The 25,006-nt window shown below is 38.6% G+C and overlaps 1 protein-coding gene across 2 annotated transcripts in view; it reads right to left on the minus strand.

The window, feature by feature from the left end:
• Window positions 1-25,006, minus strand: part of LOC126758899 (uncharacterized) — a 393,248-nt gene that overhangs the window by 8,317 nt on the left and 359,925 nt on the right. For both annotated transcript variants that reach the window (XM_050473344.1, XM_050473339.1), the window contains exons 9-13: window positions 17,510-17,564; window positions 16,403-16,560; window positions 10,103-10,266; window positions 2,989-3,070; window positions 1,606-1,809 (exon numbers count right to left, since the gene is read on the minus strand). In XM_050473344.1, the coding sequence (XP_050329301.1) occupies window positions 1,606-1,809; window positions 2,989-3,070; window positions 10,103-10,266; window positions 16,403-16,560; window positions 17,510-17,564 (663 nt within the window). The remainder of the gene's footprint in view (window positions 1-1,605; window positions 1,810-2,988; window positions 3,071-10,102; window positions 10,267-16,402; window positions 16,561-17,509; window positions 17,565-25,006) is intronic.

The following is a 25,006-nucleotide window of genomic DNA, read 5'->3' on the forward strand; positions in this document are numbered from 1 at the left end:
ACCTTCTGAGTACTCTGTGGACACATGTATTGTAGCAGAGTATATAAATATGTTATTTAACCATTCCAAACAGAATAGCCCCTGACATACTTAGCATATATATACAACTTGTATGGTATACGTTCACTGAAAAGAATCCTCGTCAAACTTAATCACATAAACCCTTTCACTTTGTTCTGACCTCGCCGAAATAGCATGTTTCTTGGACATGTCGCTAAGTGCTTTGGATGATAGATGAATTTCTATGTTTCCTCAACGGATATATAGTATTTTCTTTGCATCCGACATATTTACAAACTAAAGTGGAATATGCAAAGCATTTATTTAAATTTCCAGATTGTTAATCACTTGTAACTAGATTTAGTATTCGAAAAGGCAGAGAACTATTTTGCACTAAAGTCAATGCCAATAAGCACAACTGTGGCTAATGATACAGAGCTGATTGAGTGGTTTTGAGCACAATCTGCCTCATTACCGAAAACTACTTTCTAATGCGTTCAATTTTCCTTTACCCTTGCCCACTCATATTAATATTACGCAAAAGTATTATTTTTTGTACAAAAATCAACAAATCGCTCGAGTTGCATGCGAACGCATGTTGTGCGCAACTGCATTGCGTTTTGTAATATTTTCGCAAAGTAACAATTTACGAGTGGATTTGCAATGGCAAAGCAATTTGAAAAGACCAGCTCGTAAATCCGGGTCAGCTCTGGCAACCGCAAATACAGTTACGATTTCGAATTACAATCAAATGGGCACACAAACCTAAGCTAATTTAGTGCCGTTCGAATGCAGCAATGATGGCAAATAGCAGTTGAAAAGTTCCTCTAATGCGATTAATAAAGAAGTGCACACACACGCACACACACACATACTTTCATGCGCACTTATACACTCTCATGTCTACACTTTCACATGCAGCGACATGGTGAATGGCGGCCAGCGCAGCCAACTTGCCAACGATTTATGCAGCTACGAAATCGGATTGCAAATGTAAACACAAAAATGCAAAGCCACAGCAACAACAACAGCAACAACACGAACAGCAGTCAGAAGACTCTGACAAGCTGCAAACAAGTTGAATAACTGAAACGGGCGCATAAATCGGGCGGCAGTGTGCAGACATTTGACTGGCTGGGCGGCTGACACGCTGCCGGGCCATTTGCTTAAGCTGCCCGCTTACGAATTTGTTGGTGCGCAGCGACCGCAGTCTCGCTGGGCGCCGGCCACCAAACGGTTTCTGCAATTTGTGTGCAAAAGTACGGTCTGTCACACACACACTCACCAAAACACACACATACGCACATGTACAAGCACCGATTTAGCTTCTAACAAAATGCACTCACACTCGCTGTTTGCATTATTACTCGATTACTCGATTCCCATTTACACATTTCAACACATGATTTGCATTTGGAGAGCAAACTTTTTGATTTTCATGAGATTTACGACGGCAAATTGCAAATTTTCTGTTTGCTGAACACACCGCACACACACCACACACGTGCGCATGCATGCAATTCACTTAGTTGGTGTTGTTGTTGTTGTTGCCGTTGCTGGCGACCATCAGTGGCCGTTCAGCTCTTCTAACGGTAATTAACTTACATGATGCACTGTGGCCTTCTGGCTGATGGTGTTGGCTTTGTGCGGCACGCCGTTCTTTTTACTCTTCGCCGCCAGACTGGGCGGCAGGCCGCGCGTTGCCGCAATATCCTCGTAATCGGATGATGGACTTGGCGAGAGCGATGGGGACTCGCCGATGCCGCCACTCAGCGTACGATAGCGGGCGGTGCAGTTGTTGGTGCCGATCTGTAAAGAAAAACAGAGAGAAAAAAAACAACGTTATAAATATAAAGCGAAAATGAAAGCAGTTGCAGGTCAGGTAGTGCAATCGTTATTATTAATGTGGCTGAAGTTGGGCAGTACTTGGACTTTGGACTAGGGAAATTGCAGTGAAATTTAGATTTACCACAGATGATGTGGAGTGAGGTTGAGGGCGCAATGATTAGTTGGCGCAACCCAGTAGCAAAGCTGTCTAGTACACGTGGAGCTGAGTGGTGTGGCGTTTTAGATGTTAATATTTATTTTTCAAAATTATAGACATGTGGCAAGGCTACCGCACTGCGCAACAGCTAAAACCGTTAAGTGTAGAACCTAAAACTTGTCAGCTTTATAGATTGTGCACCATACGCCTACTCATTAAAGCGCACACACTGCCTAAACTAGAGGTGCTACATGGCGTATGAGTGACTTTTTAATGGAAATAATTGCAAATGTGTGAGTTGAATGACGATTGCGGCAGCAAGTAGTTGGCATAGTGAAAACGGACAAATAAAATATACAAAAAAGTGGAATGAGCTTGCAGCGTCACCTGAAAGCAATGCAAAATGTAGCGGTGACAGTTGGTGCTGCAGCAAAATCACAGCAACTTTGCAAAATTGTTTGAAAGCTTTTCACAAAACCAACAAGCAATAGCATGCTATATTTATTTAACATTTGCAGTTGTATTGCCTTACTTATAGCATTAGAGAACTGTTCGTGTTTCGTGCGAAATGCTGCAGCGTCCACGCTTGCAAATTGCACGAATGTCACACGAACGCGTGGCGAAATCATTGCTGCCAATGGCGCAACAGCGCAAAAGTTTGTTGTCAAAGTGCACTTAATCAATTTAGCGGCCGCCAATAGCTGCCACGACGCTTTGGCGTGCTGTTGTGCGCCCAGCTTGTTGTTGCCGGCCGCTGTGTGTAACAACTCAATGCTTTTGCTTTTACTATGCGCGCAAATGGCGAGAATGCGCACACAGGTGGCTGTCTTAGTGGCCATTTGCTCAAGTTTGTGTTGATTTTGCGAATTTTATCGCGCTTGTTGCAGCTTGTCTCTGGCATGTTTTCATTAACGGAAAACTAATTTCAAGTTTTTACCTGTGTTTGTGTGTCTTTTTTATTTCTTATTGGTTTTGTTTATTTGTATGCATTTATTTTTACTTACCGAAACTGCACTGAGACGTGAGGTGACACTTTGCAGATCCGATATGGAGCCCGCGTAGTCGCCGCTCTCGCGATCATGCGATCTGAAATAATGAAAAGATGAAAATATTGCTCAATAATGTTTACTTGGACAGTTTTCGTAAGATAGTTTTTCTATTTTTAATTTTCCAAATAGTTTTTGCTTTATTGTTTTTGCAGTTTAATATGGCGTCTGTGTATTTAGTTTTTACTTTTCCTCGTGATGTTTTAGCTTTCTTTAAAATTGATAGATAACTGTCGATACCAGCAATCAAGGCAATAACATCGTATCGCATATCGGCCAGAAGTGTTTCGGGAAGCAGGCCAGTAGGGGAAAGTGTTGCCAGAAGCAAGAAACTTCAATTCTACTGCGTGCCATGTCACAAAGGCATCGAGGGCAATGAAATAGTGGACGACATTGCCAAGAATCGTGCACGACTAACATCCGAAAACGTCATCAACATTGGAAAACCCATGCATTGTCTCTACGCGATCTCCACAGAAGCATGGTAACTCTATGGAACGAGCTATCTGGGTGCAAAACAGCAAAAGTCATGTACAAAACGGTAGATCCGAACACTCAAAATTCCTACTGGCACTAGATAGAAGAGACCGTAGGAACATGATAAGGATACTAACTGATACCAGACAGTGGTTAACGACACACGCCCGCAGAATTGGCTGGCAGATCGAGAAGACTGCAGGTCTCTCGAGCAGGGGACCAGGGAAACAATGGATCATCCGCATTGGTAAGACTATGTTGTAAGCATCTGAAGTCCCCAAGTTATGATACACTGGAGGAGGTATAGATAGTGATGCCGCAGAGTCTGTTAAAATTCAAGCGTGGGCATCCTAAAGGATTACTACTCCTCTAGCAGCTAGCAACTGAGCTCCATCTGGTATCGCAAAGGACGTTATGCACCAAATTTTGTTGATATTGATGGGCGAATCCACGCTCCTATCCCATGAGGCCTTCATCATGTAGTATGCGAAATTCAAAACTTCTATCATATGTATTTTGTGGGTTATCTCTCTTCTGGTAGTCTTCAACATAACCCTTGTATATAATATTTATTTGTCTATTATGGCCATATAGACATATAGCAAGAGTATGAAAATCAAAATGTAATTTTCTTTATAGATTTAGACTCTAAGCCTTCAATTAAATTACAATAATTTAAAGAAAACGTACATCCTGAACGCTTCTCGAAATCAAGGTCTACTACTCACGGATAGAAACATTTCGTCACCAAAAAACAAAAAAAACTGTAACACATTTGCGGTTACTTAAGCTTGAGCAACTGGTATAAAATCTTTGATTCGCTATTTCCTAAGGTCTCACATTTGACACTGAGAACAAGAATAGGTAAAACAACTACTCTTTTAAACTTAAAAACTCAAGATGATATCGACTACTTTTGGCACTTTGAAGAACAGCACAGCTTTCTGGAAAGCTAAGCGGCATAAAACTTCCTAAAGATCTTTTCAATTCGAAATTACACTAAGAGAGAACTCCTGTCAAAAGATTTACATTTATAGGCAACAACAAATATAGCGGCACAAGAGGGTAGGCGAATACCATATTAAGGTAACTAAACTACCTGTACCTGTTTTCTTTTCACAGATTTTAGACAAGTTTTATTATTGCTTCAAATTATCTAAAGATCAATTTGTACGACAGCTATATGCTATACCGGTCCTATATCGGCGGTTGTGTTAAATGAGCAGATTGGTAGGGAGTAAAGAACGTGCGAAAATTTTCAGATAGTTATATGACAAACTGAGAGACTAGTTTGCATATATAAGTATGTACGTATAGGCAGACGGATAGACAGAGTAACATGACTAATGTATAATAAGGGTCACTAATGTTTCCTAGTAATACAAACTTTGACGGTTGCGATCGCCTGAGATGTCCAGTGAGTTATTCATAATGTTTATTCGATTCACTATTCTCTACTGCTCGGCCAATTCAAGACCAATTGAAACTCGTTCGAACGCTTCAATTGATGGCAAGCCCGAGCTATGAAATGTTAAGAGGGAAGAATATTAATATCATACAAGTATATTTTTTATATACACAACATGAAATATACAATCTCCTTAATTTTTTTTTTTCAAATCAAGATTAGCTATGCATACTTTTCAAATCAGACGTGTGCGGCAAGCACGTCGGACTGAACTTTTAATAGCTGTCATTTTGGTTCATCAGAAAGTTAATGTGGTCAACAGACCACAAACGAACCCATTCATAACACTTAAGTACCATTAAAGTGTGGACTGGGCAAGCTAAAGAATTTTTACAAAGTTTTCCATAAACTTCAGCACCTTTGCACGATTGTGCACAGAAACCAAAAGTACCCAAGCACTTTCTGAGGTGAAGCAGAAAAGGATTAAAACGGATGATGCGAAGATACAAACGAACCAATGCCAGATGATTATTGTGCTCGGTGTTATGAAGAAAAAATTGTTTTGTGCAGCAGCGAGCTTAAATTTCATTTTATCAACAGGAGCAAGTAGAAGAAAGAGCGGAGCGGCTTGAGAGGTGGAAGGCACTTGATTGTAAAGAATTGGAAACCGCTTGATAAAACCAATATACTCGGGCATATCACATGACTGCACGACTGAAGAAGCGGTGAGTGGCCGAAGGGGAGCGGACCGAAATAGCAATAATAACCCAAATCAACTGTCGACAAAGCATTCGAAGTCATCAATTTCATATTGTTACGCACAAATACATAAGCTAACGCACACACACACACACACAAGTACGAAATGGAAAGGAAACGCACTGGGGCAAGCAAATGCATTTAGATAAGAGGCGCTGTAAATGAAGCACAAAAGCAACACAAGCGAACCGACGGACGGACGAACGGACGAAAAAAGTCGAAACACAAACCGTTCGTAAAGTGTGAAACTAATGAGAAATCGAAATCGAAATCGTATATTGGCACTTGGAGGCAGGGCGACGGCACGGACCAACAACCGTGTGTTCAAGTGTTCAAGTCGGAGTGAAAGTCAAGCTGCTGATGAACAGCCGTACGCCGACAGCGGGCACGGGGCAACAACTATTGCAGACGTGAGTGTGAATTGCTCTTGATTTGCGATAGCCCACAGACAATTCAAGACACGCAAACACACGCTCAATCAAAGTTCCTCGAGTGCCTCAAAGTGAGGTGAGTGCGGTGGTATCGATGCGAGTCTTTGCCAGCGTGCGTGTGTGTGTGTGTTGGTGTTGCTAGATGGAGTTAGGTTATCCCTTTTAGTAGTTTTCCACACGTACGCACCCAAATAGACTGGTTGGCAGTTGAGACAGTAAGCACTGGCAGACAGTTGAAGCGTCCGAACAAAGCAATAGACACTCAGTAAGCCAAAGTTATAAACAAAACTGAGTGTGCATGTGTGTATATGTGTGCTGTGCAACACGAATCACTCGCCGTTATCGAAGTGTGACTTTGTTGGTCAAACCCAAGGAGACTGCGAGTGCTTGTGCGCTTGCGACGCCGAAGTAATCAAAAACTTTTCACGTTGCCACAGAGGCGATTTTATTGGAATCGACTAAACAAATGGGTCTGCGAATCTATAATTTCAATGTTATGTGTTTCTCTGTATTTTTTGTGGGGCTTGGTGTTGTTTGCAACATAAATGTGGGTGAATTGTGGTTGCACAAAACATTTCATGCCACCTGTAAGTGGCAAGGTGAAAGTTGTTACAGTTGTGCGTAAGTTTAATTGAACTTTAAATTAGACAAACTCTGTTTTGGCAAGTTTATTTGCGCTTAAGAGTAAATCAGGAGACACGGTAACTAACAGTGATGTACAGTTATTATATAAGAAATATTTTTGGAAACTACTTTTAATGTTTAGAGTTTTATTTTCCAATTACTTTGGAGGAATTAAAAAAAATTGTTTTCGAAATTTTGACTGGAGAAAGTCTTTCATAAGAACCGGCAGAAGTTCGCTGAAAATATTTATGAAATAAAAACTGATTAAGGAACTCAACGTAATATAATTTTTTGCGTAATTTTAAGTATTCATTTATACAGTTAGTAAAAAAAGGCATAAATATGGTATACAGAATGTTGGCAAAGGCTTATGACAGTATTTTTTTTTCGTTCCGAATATTTATATTCGACAACTTCATATTTGCTATCATTGCTGTCGTTCATCAATAATTTTTTGTGAAGTATGCCCCACACAAAAAAAATTACAAAAATTACAAATTTAATTATAGACTCAAACCAGTCCTCAACGTCACATGTCTCCCCAGTCGTTAAGCAAACTGCGATGAATTTCGGGTAATTTCAAAAGTGTTATTGCCAATACGTGAAAGTAATGTGCGCTGCAGTTCATTTTCGATAAGTAAATTTGAAATTCTTTCCTATACTCGTACACTCGCCTGGCATGAAAAGCGCTATAAAGTTTGGCTTTATTAAAAAGGGCAAACACGAGCACCGAAACATAAGCAGAAACAATAACAAACACATTGCATTCCATGTAAATGAAATCTACCATGTTTTGTTGTTGTTATTTGGGCGTACAATTGTAACAAAAATTTGTAGCAAACACACCGCAATAAACGTAAAATTGGCAACCGAATTGTCGCAATAAAAAGTAGGCCTTAGAAATTGGTGGCATCTTGTGTGGAACCCTTCTCGCTGTGGTGAAAATGGGAACTAGGGTGTGTCTTATGCATATGATCACATATTTATTTATCATATATTAGGGTGGGCCAAAAACACAAATATTTTTTGCGCTTGGTACTCTGAAAAAACAGGTTCCTGGAAACCTTTGAGATAGTGTTTTAAAATAGTATAAGCTCTTAATTTTAACGGAAAGGTCCCCGGCCTTACAGTTTTCTATTTTTTGCTTATTATCGAATAGAAAACTTCAAAACTCGCTTCCAACTCTGCAAAAAAGTCTCAAACGATTTTCTTGTAAACCTAACTGTTTAAAAGATATTTATGGTTGGAATTTGATTACTTTATGGCAAATCTGTTTTCTCATGAATTTTACAACTCATTGAAAAAAAATTTAACTGTAACACTCATAGTTTCATTAGTTCAAGCTAAGCGAAAATTGTACAAGTATGATGTGTACGAAGAAGATATGAAGCTGTTTGCTCTGAGCAAAATGTCGAAATTGGTTGGCAAAATTTCGTTGCCGCAATTTCGATCTTGAGGATACACCACACCCTGGAAGACCTTTTGATGTCGATGTGAATAAAATAAAGAATAACACTCGAGAGATTGCAGGTAGATTTAATTTATCTAACGTGACCGTTCATAAGCACATGAAACGTCTAGGATTAATTTCGAAGTTCGTCATATGGGTTGCTTATGTTCTGACAGAACGAAATTTACTTTGTATCATTTAACTGTCAGTTGTTTATCAAACATCAAAGAAGTGATCCATTTTGAAGGACACTGCGACTGGCGAAGAAAAGTGGGTTGTTTACAATAATGTAAATAGCAAGAGATCAGGGTCTGTAAAAGATGAACCAGCTCAAACCACTTCGAAGGCCTATAGTTACCAAAACAAGCTTATGTTTGTTGTCTGTTTGTTGGGATTTCGAAGTAATTGTTTATATTAAGCTTCTGCCACTATTAATTTTGATGCTAATTGTTATTAGTTGGACAATTTGAATGCTGCACTCAAATAGAAGGGGTCAGAATTGATTATAAGGAAAGGTGTAGTGGTCCAACAGGATAATGCGTGACGTCATACAAGTTCTATTATATTTGGACCAGTTTTTTTGAAATTTTAAGATTTAAATATATGTAATCTTTTAAAGTTGTAATCACCCATTAGCAATTTGGCATGGCGCATGCATTAGTGTTGTTGCCAATACTCCTGCTCACTCCTTCATCCTTGTGGAGTGGCTCCTTTTCGGTATGGGGACCAACCGCATTCAAAAGTGCTACCATGTTGAACTTATCAGCTAGTTCATTTCCCGATAACCTGATCTGATAGACTGTTCAGCCGTTCTATATACTAATGAAGGACTCAAGAGTGTACTTTAATTTTATGAAAATTCGGCGACCTAACCTTTTATTTTTTTATTTTATGGGATTTCAAAATTTCTAACTAGATACAGATTATAATGTTTTGTTGCTTAAATTACAAAAAAATCTTAATAAATTTTACCTACTTAATTTTTGCTCTGATTTTATAGTTATATTGCTTTATAAAAATTTATAATTTTTTTTTTAAAACATAAAAAATAAAAAAAAAATAAATAAACATATATATATTTGCGTTGATATTTGATTCGATTCGTTCGTTCTGCAGAAAAGTAATGCTCCACTACGAAAAGTCTTGATCCCTCACCATAAAACATATTTCATTGTGTGTGCGCAATGCTCGTAACCTCTAAAGTTGCCTACTTATGAGTAACTGTTTGATATGCCGTTAAATTGCTTAAAATATTTATTTGGCCGCAATAAATCGCCGATATGCGCCAACGTTACTTAATCTTCACCCTTTACCGCGCTCGCTACGCGCTGGACTATGCCAGTGCTATGTTTTACATAAAGTTGTTGTTATTGTTGTTGTACTATCATATAAAAGGTGTGATTTAGTGGCGCCCAGCAACGTTTGTAGGTGTTCTATTGCACACAATTTTTGTTGGCGCATATTTTGCTCAATTTACACCTTTCGCTTTGCCTGCTGCTGACGGACACGAGCTGTTGGCTTTGTAGGTGCGTGCGTGTGTGTATGTGTGAGACTTGTAAGGATGTGTGAATGCTGTGTATGTGTGTGTGCGCTTAACTCCCGCAGCCATATTTATTATTAATGTGTTGACTAAAGCGGCAGAAACTGTTTCAGCAGCAGCTAACGCCATAATAGCAGCAACAACAAAAACAAACAACTGTAAAATCCAACAACAAGCAACTGTAAACCCCAGCAACATACCTTTAGTTTAGTGCATACATACAAACACCGGTGTGGGAGCGTGTGTTCGCCTACAAGAAAATACCCTTTGAAAAAGCTCACGAGTGTGAAGTTTTCGGTTTTACTCGTGCTTTTAAACGCTCGTTGAATGTTATATTTATGGTATATATGCATGTGTATATGTAGGTGTGCGTATAATCTTACCTGGCATGCGTTAACGGTATTATTGTCGGTGGATTTGGCGGCTGCTGTGGCACGATAAGCCCACGCCGGGGCGGTCCTCGCTGTGGCAGTGAAATATCTCCGGCGGATCTTAATGAAATTACACCAACACTCTCACGGTTCGAGGTGAAACGTACCCGACCGCCCTGTGAATTAGAAACAACAACAAAAAACGCAACATTATAACAGTGTTAAAATATTCGCAAAGAAAAGTATACATTTGCATGTGTGTGTGTGTGTTTGTGTGTGGCAGTGCGCGCGGTCGTAAATGTGGCTGCGGTCTGTTGGGAAAATGCTCGGAATTATGAAAAATTAACAAAGTTTAGAAAAGTTGGCAAAAAGCTCTGCCACTAAGCAATACAAGCCTTATTTGAATCTGTATGATAAACCGTTATATGGCCAATTCGAAAATATGTGCGGCGCTAACAAAGGTGTGGATTGTGCGCTTTCTATTGTGTTTTGGTATTAAAGTTGAAAATTCTGTTGAAATTGTTTGCTTGAGCAGCAGCTTTTCTCTGCCATAATCTTCGGTTGTGTTTTAATTTTCAATGGGATCTCGCTTTTGGTCTTATTGTACGTATTTTTTATGCGGGTGAGTATGCACAATGAATGTTGGAATATTTGGTTTGATTACGGTGTTTACATTTCTTAGGAATGGACCGGATTGAATGAAATTTTAATCAAATTGCCAGTTTGGGAAATTTGGAAATGCAGCTTGAAAGCTTCGAAGCGATTACAATTTATAATTTATAAATATAAAAAAATATTATATCTTTCCTGAGACTGCACAAGAGAGCAGTTTTAAAAATTTTCTTGATTTATGTATTATTAGGGTGGTTAAAAAAAACGATTTTTTGGCTTGGTACTCTGAAAGGTAGGTTCGTAGACGCCTCTAAAAAAGTCTGTTCAAATATGAATTCCAAACTGTAACGAGAAGGTCTTCCGCCTCCAAGTATTCTATTTACTTATTATGAAGGAATAGAAAAATTTATAAATTGGTTCTAACTTCTTGAAAAAACATGTCGTTATATAGATTATGTAGGAAATTGAATGCTCTAGAAAAAAGCCTCAAACGATTTTTTCGTAAATCTTACCGTTTAAAAGATAAACCGTTGAAATTCGATTACTTTATGGCAAACGCTTGTTCTTATGAATGTTACAGTTCAATGAAAAAATCATTATAAATCGAGAAACTCATAGATTTGTAAGAAATTTAATGCCTACAAAGCGAAAAAAAAATCGTTTTTTTTTGGACTCACCCTAATATATGTATGTATTTTATCGATAGAGTATCATATTACCACCCATGGAATAAAAAGCATATTTAACACTGAACTGCAAAAAATAATACTTTCTGTTTATTGGTCAAAATTATTTATTTTCGAGGAATTGAGTAATATGTAAAAAGAAATTTTTCCGTTCTTCGAAGCTAGCCTGCGAAAACGAAATATTTGTCGTAGTTCGAAATTATGGTTAATGAAAAATAATATTATTTATTTTAGTAGATAGTTAATAAAAAATTAAAAATATAGGCAGTACCTACATTTTCCTCTGATTTCAATGGTGTACAACAAATTTAGGCTAACTTTTTTGTATATTTGATGAAAATTAGATCTTTCAATTTTTTTTTTTCAAAAATACTGGACACTCTTTGAAAACTTGGAGCATAATTGAAATGAAAGTCAAGCATTAATGATTTCCATATATATTTATTTAGGTAGTTTGGTGAAATACACAGTTGAGTGTTGTACAGTTAAATATAAATGAGAGGCAGTTTCAGTACCTTTATTGAAAGAGATATTTGCCGTCATCATCTATTCGTCATTCCGTCGAAGAGAATTTGTGGATACCTTAAATGGTATTATCGTTTTCTTCATCCAAGTTGTTTACACTTTGACTAGCTCTCCAATAGTTGAAAAGCGTTTGTAATGTGGATGAAAACTAAAAAGTAGAATAAGATTTCGTCTTTCCAGTATAGGCACACACCACCCCTTCTTCGATTTTAAAACTGCTCTTGGCAGCACGAAAAGAATTGCCTTTATGCCGCTATGTCTGAATTTGGTATCTCCGCAATAGCAGTAATACCAAAAGCTCCGTCAGGATCAGGAAGAGCCTCTACGAGCCGTTCGATACCAAACGAGGTTTCAGACAAGGCGACACCCCTTCATGTGACTACTTCAATCTAAACTCCTAAACAAAACTCTTCTTCAGCATTAAACAACGTCAGTCTTGAAATCCAACGCAGATTTACTCTTGCCAACAAGTGCTACTTCGAACTGAGTAGGCAATTGAGAAGTAAACTCCTCTCTCGACGAATAAAGACCAAACTCTAAAAGTCCTGTCTCGTCCTGCGATATGGAACATCTGATGAGTCGGTGTTACGAGTTTTCGAGAGAAAGTTTCGGCGGACGATTTATGGTCATTTGCGCATTGGCAGTGGCGAATACCTCAGTCGATGGAGCGATGAGCTGTATGAGATATACGACGACTTTGACATAGTTCAGCGAATTAAAAGATAGCGGGTACATTGGCTAGGTCATGTCGTCCGAATGAACGAAACCATTCCAGCTCTGAAAGTATTCGACGCAGTACCCGCCGGGGGAAGCAGAGGAAGAGTTCCACTGAGTTAGAAAGACTCGGTGGATTCCTGTCCGTTGTCGAATGTTTCGAAGGCACGAAAGTTGTTTACAGCCAATACCCCGTTTTCCTTCAATTTTTTCTTGGATAATTATTTGTATGGTTTAAGCACGGAGAATATGTATTGTTCTTCTTTTTCTTAATTGGCGTAGATATTGCTTGTGAGGTTATAGCAGAGTTTACAACAGCAAAGCTGTTTTGACCTTTTCTGTGGAGTCGTTTTTTTACGTGGAGGGTCGCAAATCCAGCGCACGACCCTGGCGAAGGATGCTCAGCCTTCAAGCGGATGTTTTTTGCTACCCAAAACACCTACCTACTTGGTTTAAGACCGGAATTCTAGAGCAGCTTGAGCCATATGTACAAGAATCGTTTCTGGTCACTCTCAAGTGAATGGCGCTCAGAGAACTTTCCTTACTTGCGTGAACTATACACATGAAGAATATTACTAATAGAAGAAAATCTGACTAAGACACCCACTCCAAAACAAGTTATTGCAGGTCCGCTGATACTCAGAACTTTATGAAGCTATCATTCTCTGGAGCTGAATAACCGCTAAGAGACTTAAATACATAGCTTTCAAACTTAAGTATTGCAATTTTTGCCTTATAAAGGCTTCTGCATTGCAAGCTTAGCTCTGTGAGGTCCTACGCACTTTCGCTCTAAAAGATATCTTCAGACTGATATTTTCAGAGACTTTCAAATTTGAGTTAAAGTCTTTGACTTCTCAACTCTAAAGTTAGGAATTTAAGAAATTTAACTTTGATTTGATTTGAAATTAGGCAAAAAATCCTTGAACTTTAATAAATTTTATGTTTACTTACAACCCCAGATTCAATTTACCCTTCCTTTTCTATTAAGATTACAACAAAAAACTCTGCTAAGCCATTTATACATATACATATGACCGCTGATTTTATGAACCACTATCCTCCACCCACGCTCTCTCGCATAAATCATCTGCGTAGTTCTTTATTTGCTGAGTGCTTGTTTTTTGCTTGATAATTTGATTATTCCTCATAAATGAAATTTGCTCTTTTGTGGCTACGAAATTATGCCGCTCCCCTCGAAAGCGCGCGTTTTTCGCCATTTGTCAGCGAACTTATACATTCCTAATAAATTTATAACAATTTGCCTTAACGACAATTGCTCGAATACTCCGTTATTCGTCTATTTCGCAACCGATTCAAATGGATTTGAGTGAAATTTATTTGGGCCAACAAAAAACCGCAAATATTCGTTGTATTTTTTATGCGTTGCCCAACGCTAACCCCACAATCGCCCGGCGCACGCAAATGAATAAAGCCTGTTATGGATGTGTGTGTCATACAATTAATGTGTGTATGTGTGTGTGTGGCTGTGCGTTCGATTGCGCAACTAACAAAATTTGACATCAAAGCAAACTGAATGGAAATTGAAGGATTTGATGCGGAGTCAAAAACCACTTGCGAAAAGCCACAAAGCTCATAAATCAAAGAGAAAACAAGTTCACAGTTTAATCTGCCGCCAACAGCAACAACAACTACCATTATCGAATGGCAAATGCATTGGCATTTACAGTTATGTACAACTGCCACTATTACTACGGCCGCTGCCGCTGCCTGAGCATCCGAAGGAGAGACGCGAAGTGCGGTTTCCGATTACGCTGAAGCCTCGGGCTCAGCCACCGACGCCGACGCAGACGCTTGGCAGACAAAAGTGTGGCGAAATCGAAGCTGACTACTTATTAGGATTATGGGAAGCGGAAATTGTAAAGGACAGCCAACGTCTTCGCAGCGCTCTTAAGCACGAACCGTATTTGCCAAACGCGAAGCGGGTGAGCGGGCGTGCATAGGACCGCTTGCGGGTGGCGGGTGGCGCATTTGGTTTGCAGTTCCACAAGAATTATGCATTTCCGCGTTGTCAATAAACATAAAGTGAATTTCAATAAAAAATAGAAAGCAATAAAAGCAAGCAAACGAATGAAGCGAAAACAGTAAATTGAAAAAAGAGCAGCAAAGAGCGTTTGCTTTGGGGAAGACGGCAGCCAGCAAGGAATCATAAATGCACAGACGCCTGAATGTGTGTGTGTGTGCCTGTGGACGCTCGCTGGCGAACCCGAAATCAAAGCAAAGAAAATATATTCAGCGTGTAATTTAATAAAGCGATTGCAAATAAAATCGAAGAAATGTGCGCTGCAGCCCGAACAGAGACACTCGGGCAGACAGACAAAAACGCCAAAAAAATACCAAAAAAGGCAACTGAAATAGGAAAGAAAATAGGCAAACGGGTAGTTGGAAAATACAAATAATGAGTGGTAACGGGCAAAAAGGGCAGGGCTCGATAAAGGATGCTCGCACGCCAGAGTGAAGGCGGCAGTGAAGCGCGTCATGGCGCAGCTTCAATGAACTTGAACTAAAACCGCACGCAAGGGTGCGCCCGTGTGTGAGTCCGTCTTCTGCCTATGTCATGTGGAGGGTGGTAACGCGGAGAAGCAAATGTGCCTCGCTATTTTGTGGTAAAGTAGGGCTAAAAGGAGGCAAAAGGAGGCCAACGGTGGGAATATTTTGGGCGGATAACATTTTTTGGGTTAAAAATATTTTTATGAAGCTGAAAGAAGCATAAGTGAGCGCTACTATCAAAATTTGTTAGAAAAGTTAAAAAAAATATTTTTTATGCTTTAAAGTTTTAACGTAGAAAATTCTCTTTTCAAGTTTATAATATTTTTCTTTAACAGAGCTTATTGACACTTGGCAACTCTAAATTTAAAAATTAAATTAAAAAAAAAAAAATTATAAAATCGCTGCGCCTTAAATCGGTAAGCGCATAACCGACTTCTAAGCTTAAATTCGAGAAATGATTTCAGTTATTTGCAAAATGCTCAAAAGAAGCATCCAAGTGCGCAACAGAAAACCAAATAAAATCAAAAAACCTTCCAGCTAAAAGGTTGCAGCATGCAAAAGCCGCAGCATGAAAAGCTAAAGCGGATATTGGTCCCTTCTGTACGCCGAAAAAAAGGTAACCACTTAAAGGTTGAGATGAATTTCCGTAGCCTTCGGTTGTGGTTGACTGCCAGTGAATTGCGACGAATCAGATTACAGCAAAGAGACGACAATGCTGAATTTAAGAATGTTGCGTTGTTCTTTGTAGCTAACAACAATTGTGGTTAGGTTGAAGTTAAGGGCAAAGTCAGATTTTTTCACAAACAATTATGGGCAAAAAATATCAATGTTGGAATATAATATAGCGAGTGATCCAAGAAAAGGTACTTTTTTCAATAGGCTTTTCTTGACAGATCAGGCGTGAGTCGTGTCAAGCTGTTCTCGTTTACAAATCGTTCAACTTTGTTACGAAAATTCAAGTTCTGTAAAGAATGTGTTTTGCGCGCTTCGCTGAGGTTATGGTCAATATAATCGGTCAGCTGAGCGTACTATTTGCAACACCATCACCCATCTTGGACAACATTCGACTACGCTTGTGCAAGAACTGAAGTCGGTTGACCGTCACAAGCGACATCGCTTCGGCTCTTGAAAAGTTTAAAGAAGATCCGACGTTTTCAGGTCACATTTGTTCAGCGATGAGGCTCATTTCTGGCTCAACGGGTATGTAAACAAGAAAAATGTCTGCATTTGCGATGAAGAGCAACCAGAAGAGGTTCAAAACTATTACCTGTATTGTAGCGGCGGGTCCACAATTGATGCCGGACATTAGGAAGTCATCTGGATCGCTCTCATATGGCGGCTCATCATACCAGTGACCCTGATGATGTAGACCGCTTACGGCGTAATGTGGGCCACGTAGTGCATCGTCATACATGTAGGTGTCGTCTGTGAAGGAAAAAGAAAAAATATAAACAAATATAAGTAAATATATCAAATAATATAAATAATTAATTTTAAAATACACAAAACTTGCACTCAAAATTAATGAAAATCGTGCTGTGCTTAAATTCGCTTGAGAGAATTACGAAAATACACAAAATTCCCTTAACAAACACTTGAATGCGCCCGCGTTCATACACACGTGCTTTGCGCTGCGCAGTATGCAACGATTTTTGCATGCCGACACTTGTGTGCAGATGTTCAGCATTTCACGCGCATTTACATGGAAAATGTCGCGCTGCTCAAGTGCACTGTGACTTCAAGTAGAAAAGAAAGCAACAAGCTTGAAGAAGTCAGGCCAAAAGCATGCCGAGAAGTGAGAGACTAAGTAAGCTAAGCGGCAGCCGAAAAGTGTCATTGCACCTTTGTTTACTCCACATTTCGAAGAGATGCAGCCGACCAAGACTCGTATGTGTCTGTCCGCCGAGCTTTCGGGTGTATTGGTATGCGAACGCGCTGCTTGGCTGCTAAAGTAGTCGGCAGCCAAAAGAGTTGAGCATGTGCTCAAGATTTTTGTTTATGTTGGCTTGTTCTTGTTCTGAAAGAAGAAATTGCGTTGCATGCATGTGCATGTGTGTTCGTGTATATGTGCGTATGCAACTGTTTGCACGCCAAACGGAAACGGACGTATGCATTTTATGCTCACTTAGGCATAAGAGTCGCTCTCACAGAACTGGTTGCTGTTGTAGGTACAAAGCCGTTGGGACGCAAAAACAACTTTTTCGCAGGTGCAACAACGAAGCATTACTAAATGCCAAAATATCTGGGGAAATATTGTAGTTGTGTATTTTTAAATGCAAAATTTTATGTCAATAAAAAATAAAAAAATAAAAATTTTTCAAATAGTGGATTTCGAAAAAATAAAAATTGTACTAAAGCTCTCTTTTAAACTTACCTATTCGACCCTCACGACTCATTTGTAGTAAACCTTGCCGTATGTCTCGTAAAATCTGAAAAATTAGGTGAAAATTTAATTAATGTAAAAATTCATAAGTAAGTATGTACATATTTAAATCTAAGATCTATAAAGTATATACTCGATTTTTTTTTCGAAATATGTACTCCACGGATTTTTATCTAAGACTTAAACCAGTGAAAAGTCTTCGATAGTACAACTTTACATTTTTTAGTATGAACGAATTGTGTACTTTTTAGCAATTATACCAGAATTTACCAATTTCTTCGAAATTCTCGTACTATGGATTTTAAAATGAGAAAAGCTTTGAGAAAGCTTATGCTACAAATTTAAGTTTCTTTAAAATCAGAGATACCAAATATCGTAAAAATGCTTTAAGAGTGCTTAGAAAAAAAATTTAAAATCTCAAAATTTTTATTCGAAATGAAAAATAAAAACAACAAGAAAATGTTAACTTTGGCTGCAACGAAGCTATAATACCCTTCACAGGTGCATTTTTATAACATAAAAGGGTATAAAAAGATCTTTTTCTTGATTGTGATCGGTCAGTTTGTATGGCAGCTATATGCTATAGTTGTTCGATCTCTAAAATATGTTCGGAAATTATAGTAATGCCTTGGATAATAATCTGTGCCAAATTTCCTGCAGATATCTGGTCAAATGAAGAAGCTTTTCGTACAAAAACAGGATTCTGAGCGTTTAGTTTGTATGGCAGCTATATGCTATAGTTGTCCGATTTGAATAATTTCTTCCAAGATTGCAGCCATATCCGGTTATGTTTTATAGGCTCTCCGATGTTTTCTTTTGCGTGTTAAAAAGAGTGTGCCAAGTTTAATATACCCTGGTCAAGCTTTAATTACATTTTACTAGAGACGTGTGACCTGCTCTGATCAGAAGACGCCATATTATTTAAGTAAGTGGCAGCTTCATTGCTAACGTGTGTATTAATAAAGAATATATTTTTATATAGAAATTATGTATTACGCACAAATTTTATGAATTCTAATGACAACAACATCTTTGCAACATCTTCCACTGCGAACGAACAAATTTTAATGAGCGAATGCTGGCCAACATTTCGCGCTGCGCTCAGCGTGTGCCACGCTGGTGGATTAAATATATACGTGACCGTTGTCAGCAAACAGTCGCAGTCGAGCGACAACGGTATAAAAAACAACAGCTCTCTCGGTGCAGCTGCTGCATTTGAGAAAAATAACGGTACGACGGAAGGAAGGATTTTCAAAGTGGAAGGTAAAAGTTCGCAATTGTTGCAGTTGCAAGTCTTGAGTGGATTTTTATTGAAGTCACATTCAAGCTGGCCAACAGCGCCATGGAAGTGACTTTGCTGCTTCAACAGTTGTGTCGCTTTGCAGGGGGGCCACATATTCCTTCTGGGTTCTACATACAAACAATTTCATGTGTGTGTGTGTGAGTATGTGCATGCAGCTTGGTATACTGTTGCTTATTTATTTTATGTGTAACCATACAAATTGCAGCAGCTCAGCGGGCGTAAATAGTCAATGCTGTTGGGTCGCCTTCAAATATATAAGAAATTACAAAGTTCCATTAGGAAGAGTTTATTTTACAATTTTATGCGCAACTTCTGCATTCCTGAAAGCATTGCCTGGCAAATGTGTGCTGAATTCTAATTTAAGTTGGCGTCTTGCTTAGACACTGATATTCTTATTGAATAGTAGGGCTTTTGAAATTTAAAGGTTTAAGCAGTTAAAGTGAAGCGCTGCAGTGATCCAGTTTTTGAAATTTTTAGCCAAAACCATCTATGAATATTCCAAAATGTAGACTTCCGAACAATCGATTTATGTAGTTATGTATTCAAGGCATATAGTATGTTAACTTAGAAATTGATATTGATTATTAAATTATTGATATAATCTTGGAGGATGGTGCCATGTGTAGAAGTTCACGCAAGTGAAGAAAGTTCTCTGATCACCATCCTCTTGGGAGTGGCACTAAACGATTCTTTTAATGTGTGGCTCAAGCAGCTCACGACTTCCGGTCTTAGACCAAGTATCCTGAGGGTAAAGTGAGAAGATGACCAATTCCTACACAGGGTTGTGCGCTGCGTTTGCGACTTCTTCGTCGAGTCTTGACATTCACCCCGGTGGATGAACTTCTATACACAATCTACAACAAAGCGAAGTTCTTTAAGATATCGCTGATCGTGTTTGGTGACACAACGGTTTGTAAATTCAGCCTCCATGATGAAACATTGCCAAATGGGTTGAGGCTGATCGACTTAGAAGGGGCCCGAAATATGTTTGTCTGTAGTACTAGGTTCCAGCATAGAAAAATTTACCAAGCTACTTGGCTGTCTCCGGATCGAAAGACCACCAACTAGATCCACCATGTTATGGTAGACGGAAGACACGTTTCCAGTGTTTTAGACGTGCGTAAGCTCCGAGGTTATAGCATTGACTCGAACCACTATCTTGTTGCAGCCAAGATTCGCACCCGCCTCTGTGCAGCAAAAAACGCACATGAGCAAACACAAGAAAGGTTCGACGTCGAGAAGCTGCAATCATAACAGACAGTCGAACGATTTTCTACTCGACTTGCACTCCTATTCTCTGAGAGCAGACATCTGCAACTCGGTGTAAGGCAGCTGAAGGACGGCATTTCAAGCTCCATTGGTTTTCGGAAAAGGCAAAAGAACATTGGTTCTGCTTTCTTCAGGTTGGCTAAAGAAGCGAAGAAAGTGAGACGAAAATATTTCAGCTCTAAAAGGATTCGACGCAGTATCTGCCAGAGGAAGTAGACGAAAAGGCCACCCACTCCGTTGGAAAGATTAAGTGGAGCTACAGTTGGAATCTCCAATTGGCGAAAATCAGCCAAAAGGAAGAACGACTGGCGAGCTGTTGTAAACTCGGCTATAAAAAGACGAATCTTGCTTTGCTCTCGGAGTGTTACTGATCATTACTCTACGCACAGATGGAGCAATATTTTTCCTTATTTGGAAAATATGCTACATTCTTTTACGAATTTCGTGACAAACACTTAATATACACTGTTTGGAATATAATTGTAGTCAAGATAATGAAGAAAAATCAGAAGAGAAATGAAAGCTATAAAACCTTAACTGTTATTTTATAAACGATGAGCTTTAAGTTTTCTGAAATTTTGTAGCTTAAATGACAATTGAAAGACCGGCCCTGGAAAAAATTGTTCATAACAGAAACTCAAACTAAACAAACAAAATTAAATTAAGTCTATGTAAATAAAAACCACGACAGTACATAACTGTAGTTTCGAATAATAGAATTCTTACTTGTTTATTACTCGCAGTAATTAAATAAAACGAAGATTTTATCACCGCAGAGATGCCTTACAAAGAGATACAGCGTGTCTTACAGAGGCATGAGTGCGCGGGCAATCACCTTTTCATACATAATCACTACACAAACAATGCCTACAAACAAGATACCTGTGCACACTTCTAACCTCCGCGCGAGCATCCCGCACTTGAGCGAGTGGCGAAAAAGAAGAAGAGTCGAGTAAATTGCAGTCATTTGTTGGAAAATGAATATTGCATGCGCCGCCAGCGCTGCCGCCTCGCTGCCAAATAAATGACTGAGCGACTGTCCATTGCCGCGCAACAACTCAGAGAGTGTGGAGGGGCGTAAGAGGCATTGTCTACATGGCAGTTTGTAGGCGTTTGAAGAGTACACAACACAAGCACACACACACACACACATACAAACATACATGTCTGATGGCAGCAATAATAGAGCTGCTAGTGGCGCAAAGTGTTTTTGGGGAGGGGTGCAGATTTTAATGTGAGACTGCTAAGTCGTGCGACAACAACAAACACAAGCGTATATAACAATGGGGAGACAAAAAGAAAAACAACAACAACAATAGCAGGGTATAAAGTGCTCCAGCAGCACACAAATAACTGTCATTACACACATAGACAGATAGATAGGTGAAGGCATAGGCACATATAGTATACACATACAGTGTGTGCGTCTGTGTGTTGGCACTAAAAGTTCCAGCAGCCACTGCAGCAGGAGCAGCAGCAGCAAGAGGAGCAACAGCCAGCCAAAAGCAGTGGCCACAACATGGCAGGGAAGCCAAGCATAGCAGCAATTACAATAACTCATAGAATATGCATGTGCAAGCAAAGTAACGGCAGTTTTTGTTGTTGTCTCATATGTACTTTAACTTGCCTCACTTTGATTATTTTGTTACAGTTTTTCGAATTTATTTTTGTTGCTTTGTATTTGCAACAGCAACAATAACAACAACAACAATGGCAAGTGTAAGACAGTAATTGCAGCATTCCAGCGACGTGCTCTTCGAGAGCTTCGGCTCGTTGTTCTTAGAGTGAACTACAGCAGCATAACAACTTCTGCCACAGAGCCTTTACGTGGCAATTGTATCCATATGTGTGTGTGCTTTCAGTTGCTACGAATACTCGCTCGCTTCTTAGCATAACTTCAGGCGCAGGGCGGTTTATAAATCTTTGTTTGGTTTTATTTCGGTTTAATTTCTCTTACATGTCTAAAAAGTTTCGCTTACATTAGATTTAATCTAGCTAACACTTTCGTTGCCCGACCAACAATGCCAACAATGCCAGGCTCTACGTGTGCAATCTATCACAGCTCTCCACTTTTGTACGCCACTGTGGTTGATGCACGCATACAGTAGTGAGTGTGTGTGTGTGTGGTGCTGTGGTGGCACATAAACAATAGATTTTATTGCTGCCTGTCGAGTAAGCGTGCGAATAGGCCGGACCGAATATGGATTAAGAGTAAGCTGAGCAGGTAAGCTGGTGGCAAGATAACGAATAGCATGTACTGGCGGGGAACTAAGGGAAATTAAGGGGCTGAAAAATGTTTCCAAATTTTTAAAAATTATTCAAAATTTTGTTATTTATATTTTTTTTTAGCCTTCTTTCATTCACACTCTTCGCCCTTAGTCTCACTGCACTAACCTCTAATGTTTGCCAACTTGTATTGTAATGCATGCAGTTAATTAAGAAAAGTTAGGCTGCAGTTTTCCTGCAGGGCGGCCAGCAAAGCACTGAGGCAACACACTTGAACTTCTAACTTCGAATAACTGCACACAGCCGCTCACTTTTCCAAGCCAATTTTGTATTTATTATTTGCAATGCTCAGGCGAGCGCTCTTTCGGGCTTTTGTTTATGTATTTATGTAGTTGTTGTTGTCGTTGTATGCGTGTGCTGCGGTTGACCACTACTACATGGCATAAAGCAGCGAGAGACCGAAGTTTGCGAGATTGTAATTTATTTGCGTGCAAGGAAAGTGAAAATGTGTCATTTGTCTTTTGGTCTAGTAAATTAGACTGCATTATTTATGTTTAAACAAAAAAGCAGCAGTTTAAGCTTAGCAAGCCATATGAAGGAGGCAGTGCAAGTATGTACTTGTATGGCCGGGTGATAGTATTTCGAAAATTGTGTTTGTGCTTGCTTACGTTAAGCTGCAACAAATAAATTTTGATTTTTAATGGAAGTGAAATTCAAATATTATATTCAAGGAAAATCAAGAGATTCTTGAGCGACTCCAGTCATGAGATGAGCTATTAGGAAGTCGCTTGCTTTATAGATGTACTGTTGCCGGAATATACCTCTAAAACCCATAGAAGACGTTGGAAATTAAATACTTCTAAGCGGAGCTCAATAAAAGAAGCAAGCTTTTAATGGTGATTTCTTCTATCTGATAGGTCTTTAAATTATTTTGATCAAAAAGGTTGATTAAAAAGGTTTTAAAGGCAACGAACAGCTACCGCCAGATTTTTTAAATTTTGCTGGCCCGTGCAGCTACTTTTTGTATTTTTTTCAGATGATCTCATGGAGTTAATAGTTCATCAATCAATTTTACACACTTATTAAAAATTTCCAGAGAAAATGGAAAATATAAGATCTAAAAAAGTTTTTAGGGATATGTATTGTGATGTCTATTGTTCAAATCCCTAATAATCGAAGATCTTGGACGCCAATAGTAGGCAACAAATGAATACAGGACACTATGTCAGTGAATAAATTCGAAGAAATTAAATCAATGTTGCATTTCAACAATAATGATGAAATGAAAGACAAAAATGATGCCAGTTTCGATCGACTAAAAATTACGCCCTCTTGTAAACCATTTGGTAGAAAAATTTAAATCAATTCCTTTCGAGAGATGCTTATCTGCTGATGAACAATTCTGATATACTAAATGTAAATGGGGATTTAAGTTATACATATGTTTTGGCTGGTATATCTGGATATAATTACAACTTCGAAATATGTATTGGCCAAGAAAACAACAGCCTGATGAAATTGATTTGGGATAAAGTGCCAATATAGTTATAAGATTACTAAGGGATATTCTACCACAAAAAAACAACAAAATTACTACACATTATTGCCACTGGTGATTGCCCCAGGTAAATGAGAAATTTATTCACTGGAAACAGTTGGTCGGAACCGAATTTCCAATTTAAAGTTTTCGGACGAGAAAATTATGATGAAGAAAACACGCGAAGAATCCCTTGAATATGTTGCAAAGTTGGATAATTTTCATATATCTATAGTTTCCTGGAGAGATTTCAAGCTATTGTGGCAAAACTGCAGAACAATCAGTTGTACGGTTTGCTAAGAAATCAAAATATGCTCTAAGAATTGGTACGTATTTTTCACCATTTGGTTGAGACGGCTGAGGCGAATGTTTTGCTATTATATTGTATAAACGAGTGGGCAACAAAAAAGGAAATAGAGTCAAAATTTGGCAGATTTTTACCTGAAAGTAGGTGTAAAACTCTGCGGGAAAACTGCAACACCACGTGGAAGGCCTTCAGAATTATCAAAAACTCTTTTACTAAAGGCAAAACAATATATTTACTTGCCACATATAAATAATATAAGTATAACCCTTATACTTTATTTCTAGAGAAAGCACCAGAGAAGTTGCATCATTCCTGAAAATGAAGTATGGTTGAACCATATGGATCCCTGGCTAACATGGGATGACACTCGAGTCACTTGCAAATTACCAAGTTGTGTCGAATGTACGTAAAGCAAGAAATTGTTTCAAAAAATTTAATATCAAATAAATTTCAATTTATTGTAAAAATAATTTTGTCCATTTTTATTCAATAAAATAAAGAGCATGTCCGTTCAGTAAGTTACTTGTCATTTTTTTTTAGATTTTTTGAATGACATTGCATACAATATATATATATATATATATATATGCATATATGCAATGTTACGTAACTCTGTTGCTAAAAACACGGCAACTAAAAAATTTCAAATTTTTCAATAGCCCACATCAAGAATATGATTAAAAAAAAGTTTACTCACAGAAATTAAATCACACAATGAGGGATTAAATTTCTCTGTATCACATGAAGCAACAAAAAATAAAAAATCGAAATTTTCCATCATTATATTATTTTTCAGATGAACAAAAGGGTAGAAATGATGGCGATGAGTACATAGCTTTTTACCGC

Source organism: Bactrocera neohumeralis, chromosome 2, assembly GCF_024586455.1.
Source record: "Bactrocera neohumeralis isolate Rockhampton chromosome 2, APGP_CSIRO_Bneo_wtdbg2-racon-allhic-juicebox.fasta_v2, whole genome shotgun sequence".
Lineage (NCBI taxonomy): Eukaryota > Metazoa > Arthropoda > Insecta > Diptera > Tephritidae > Bactrocera > Bactrocera neohumeralis.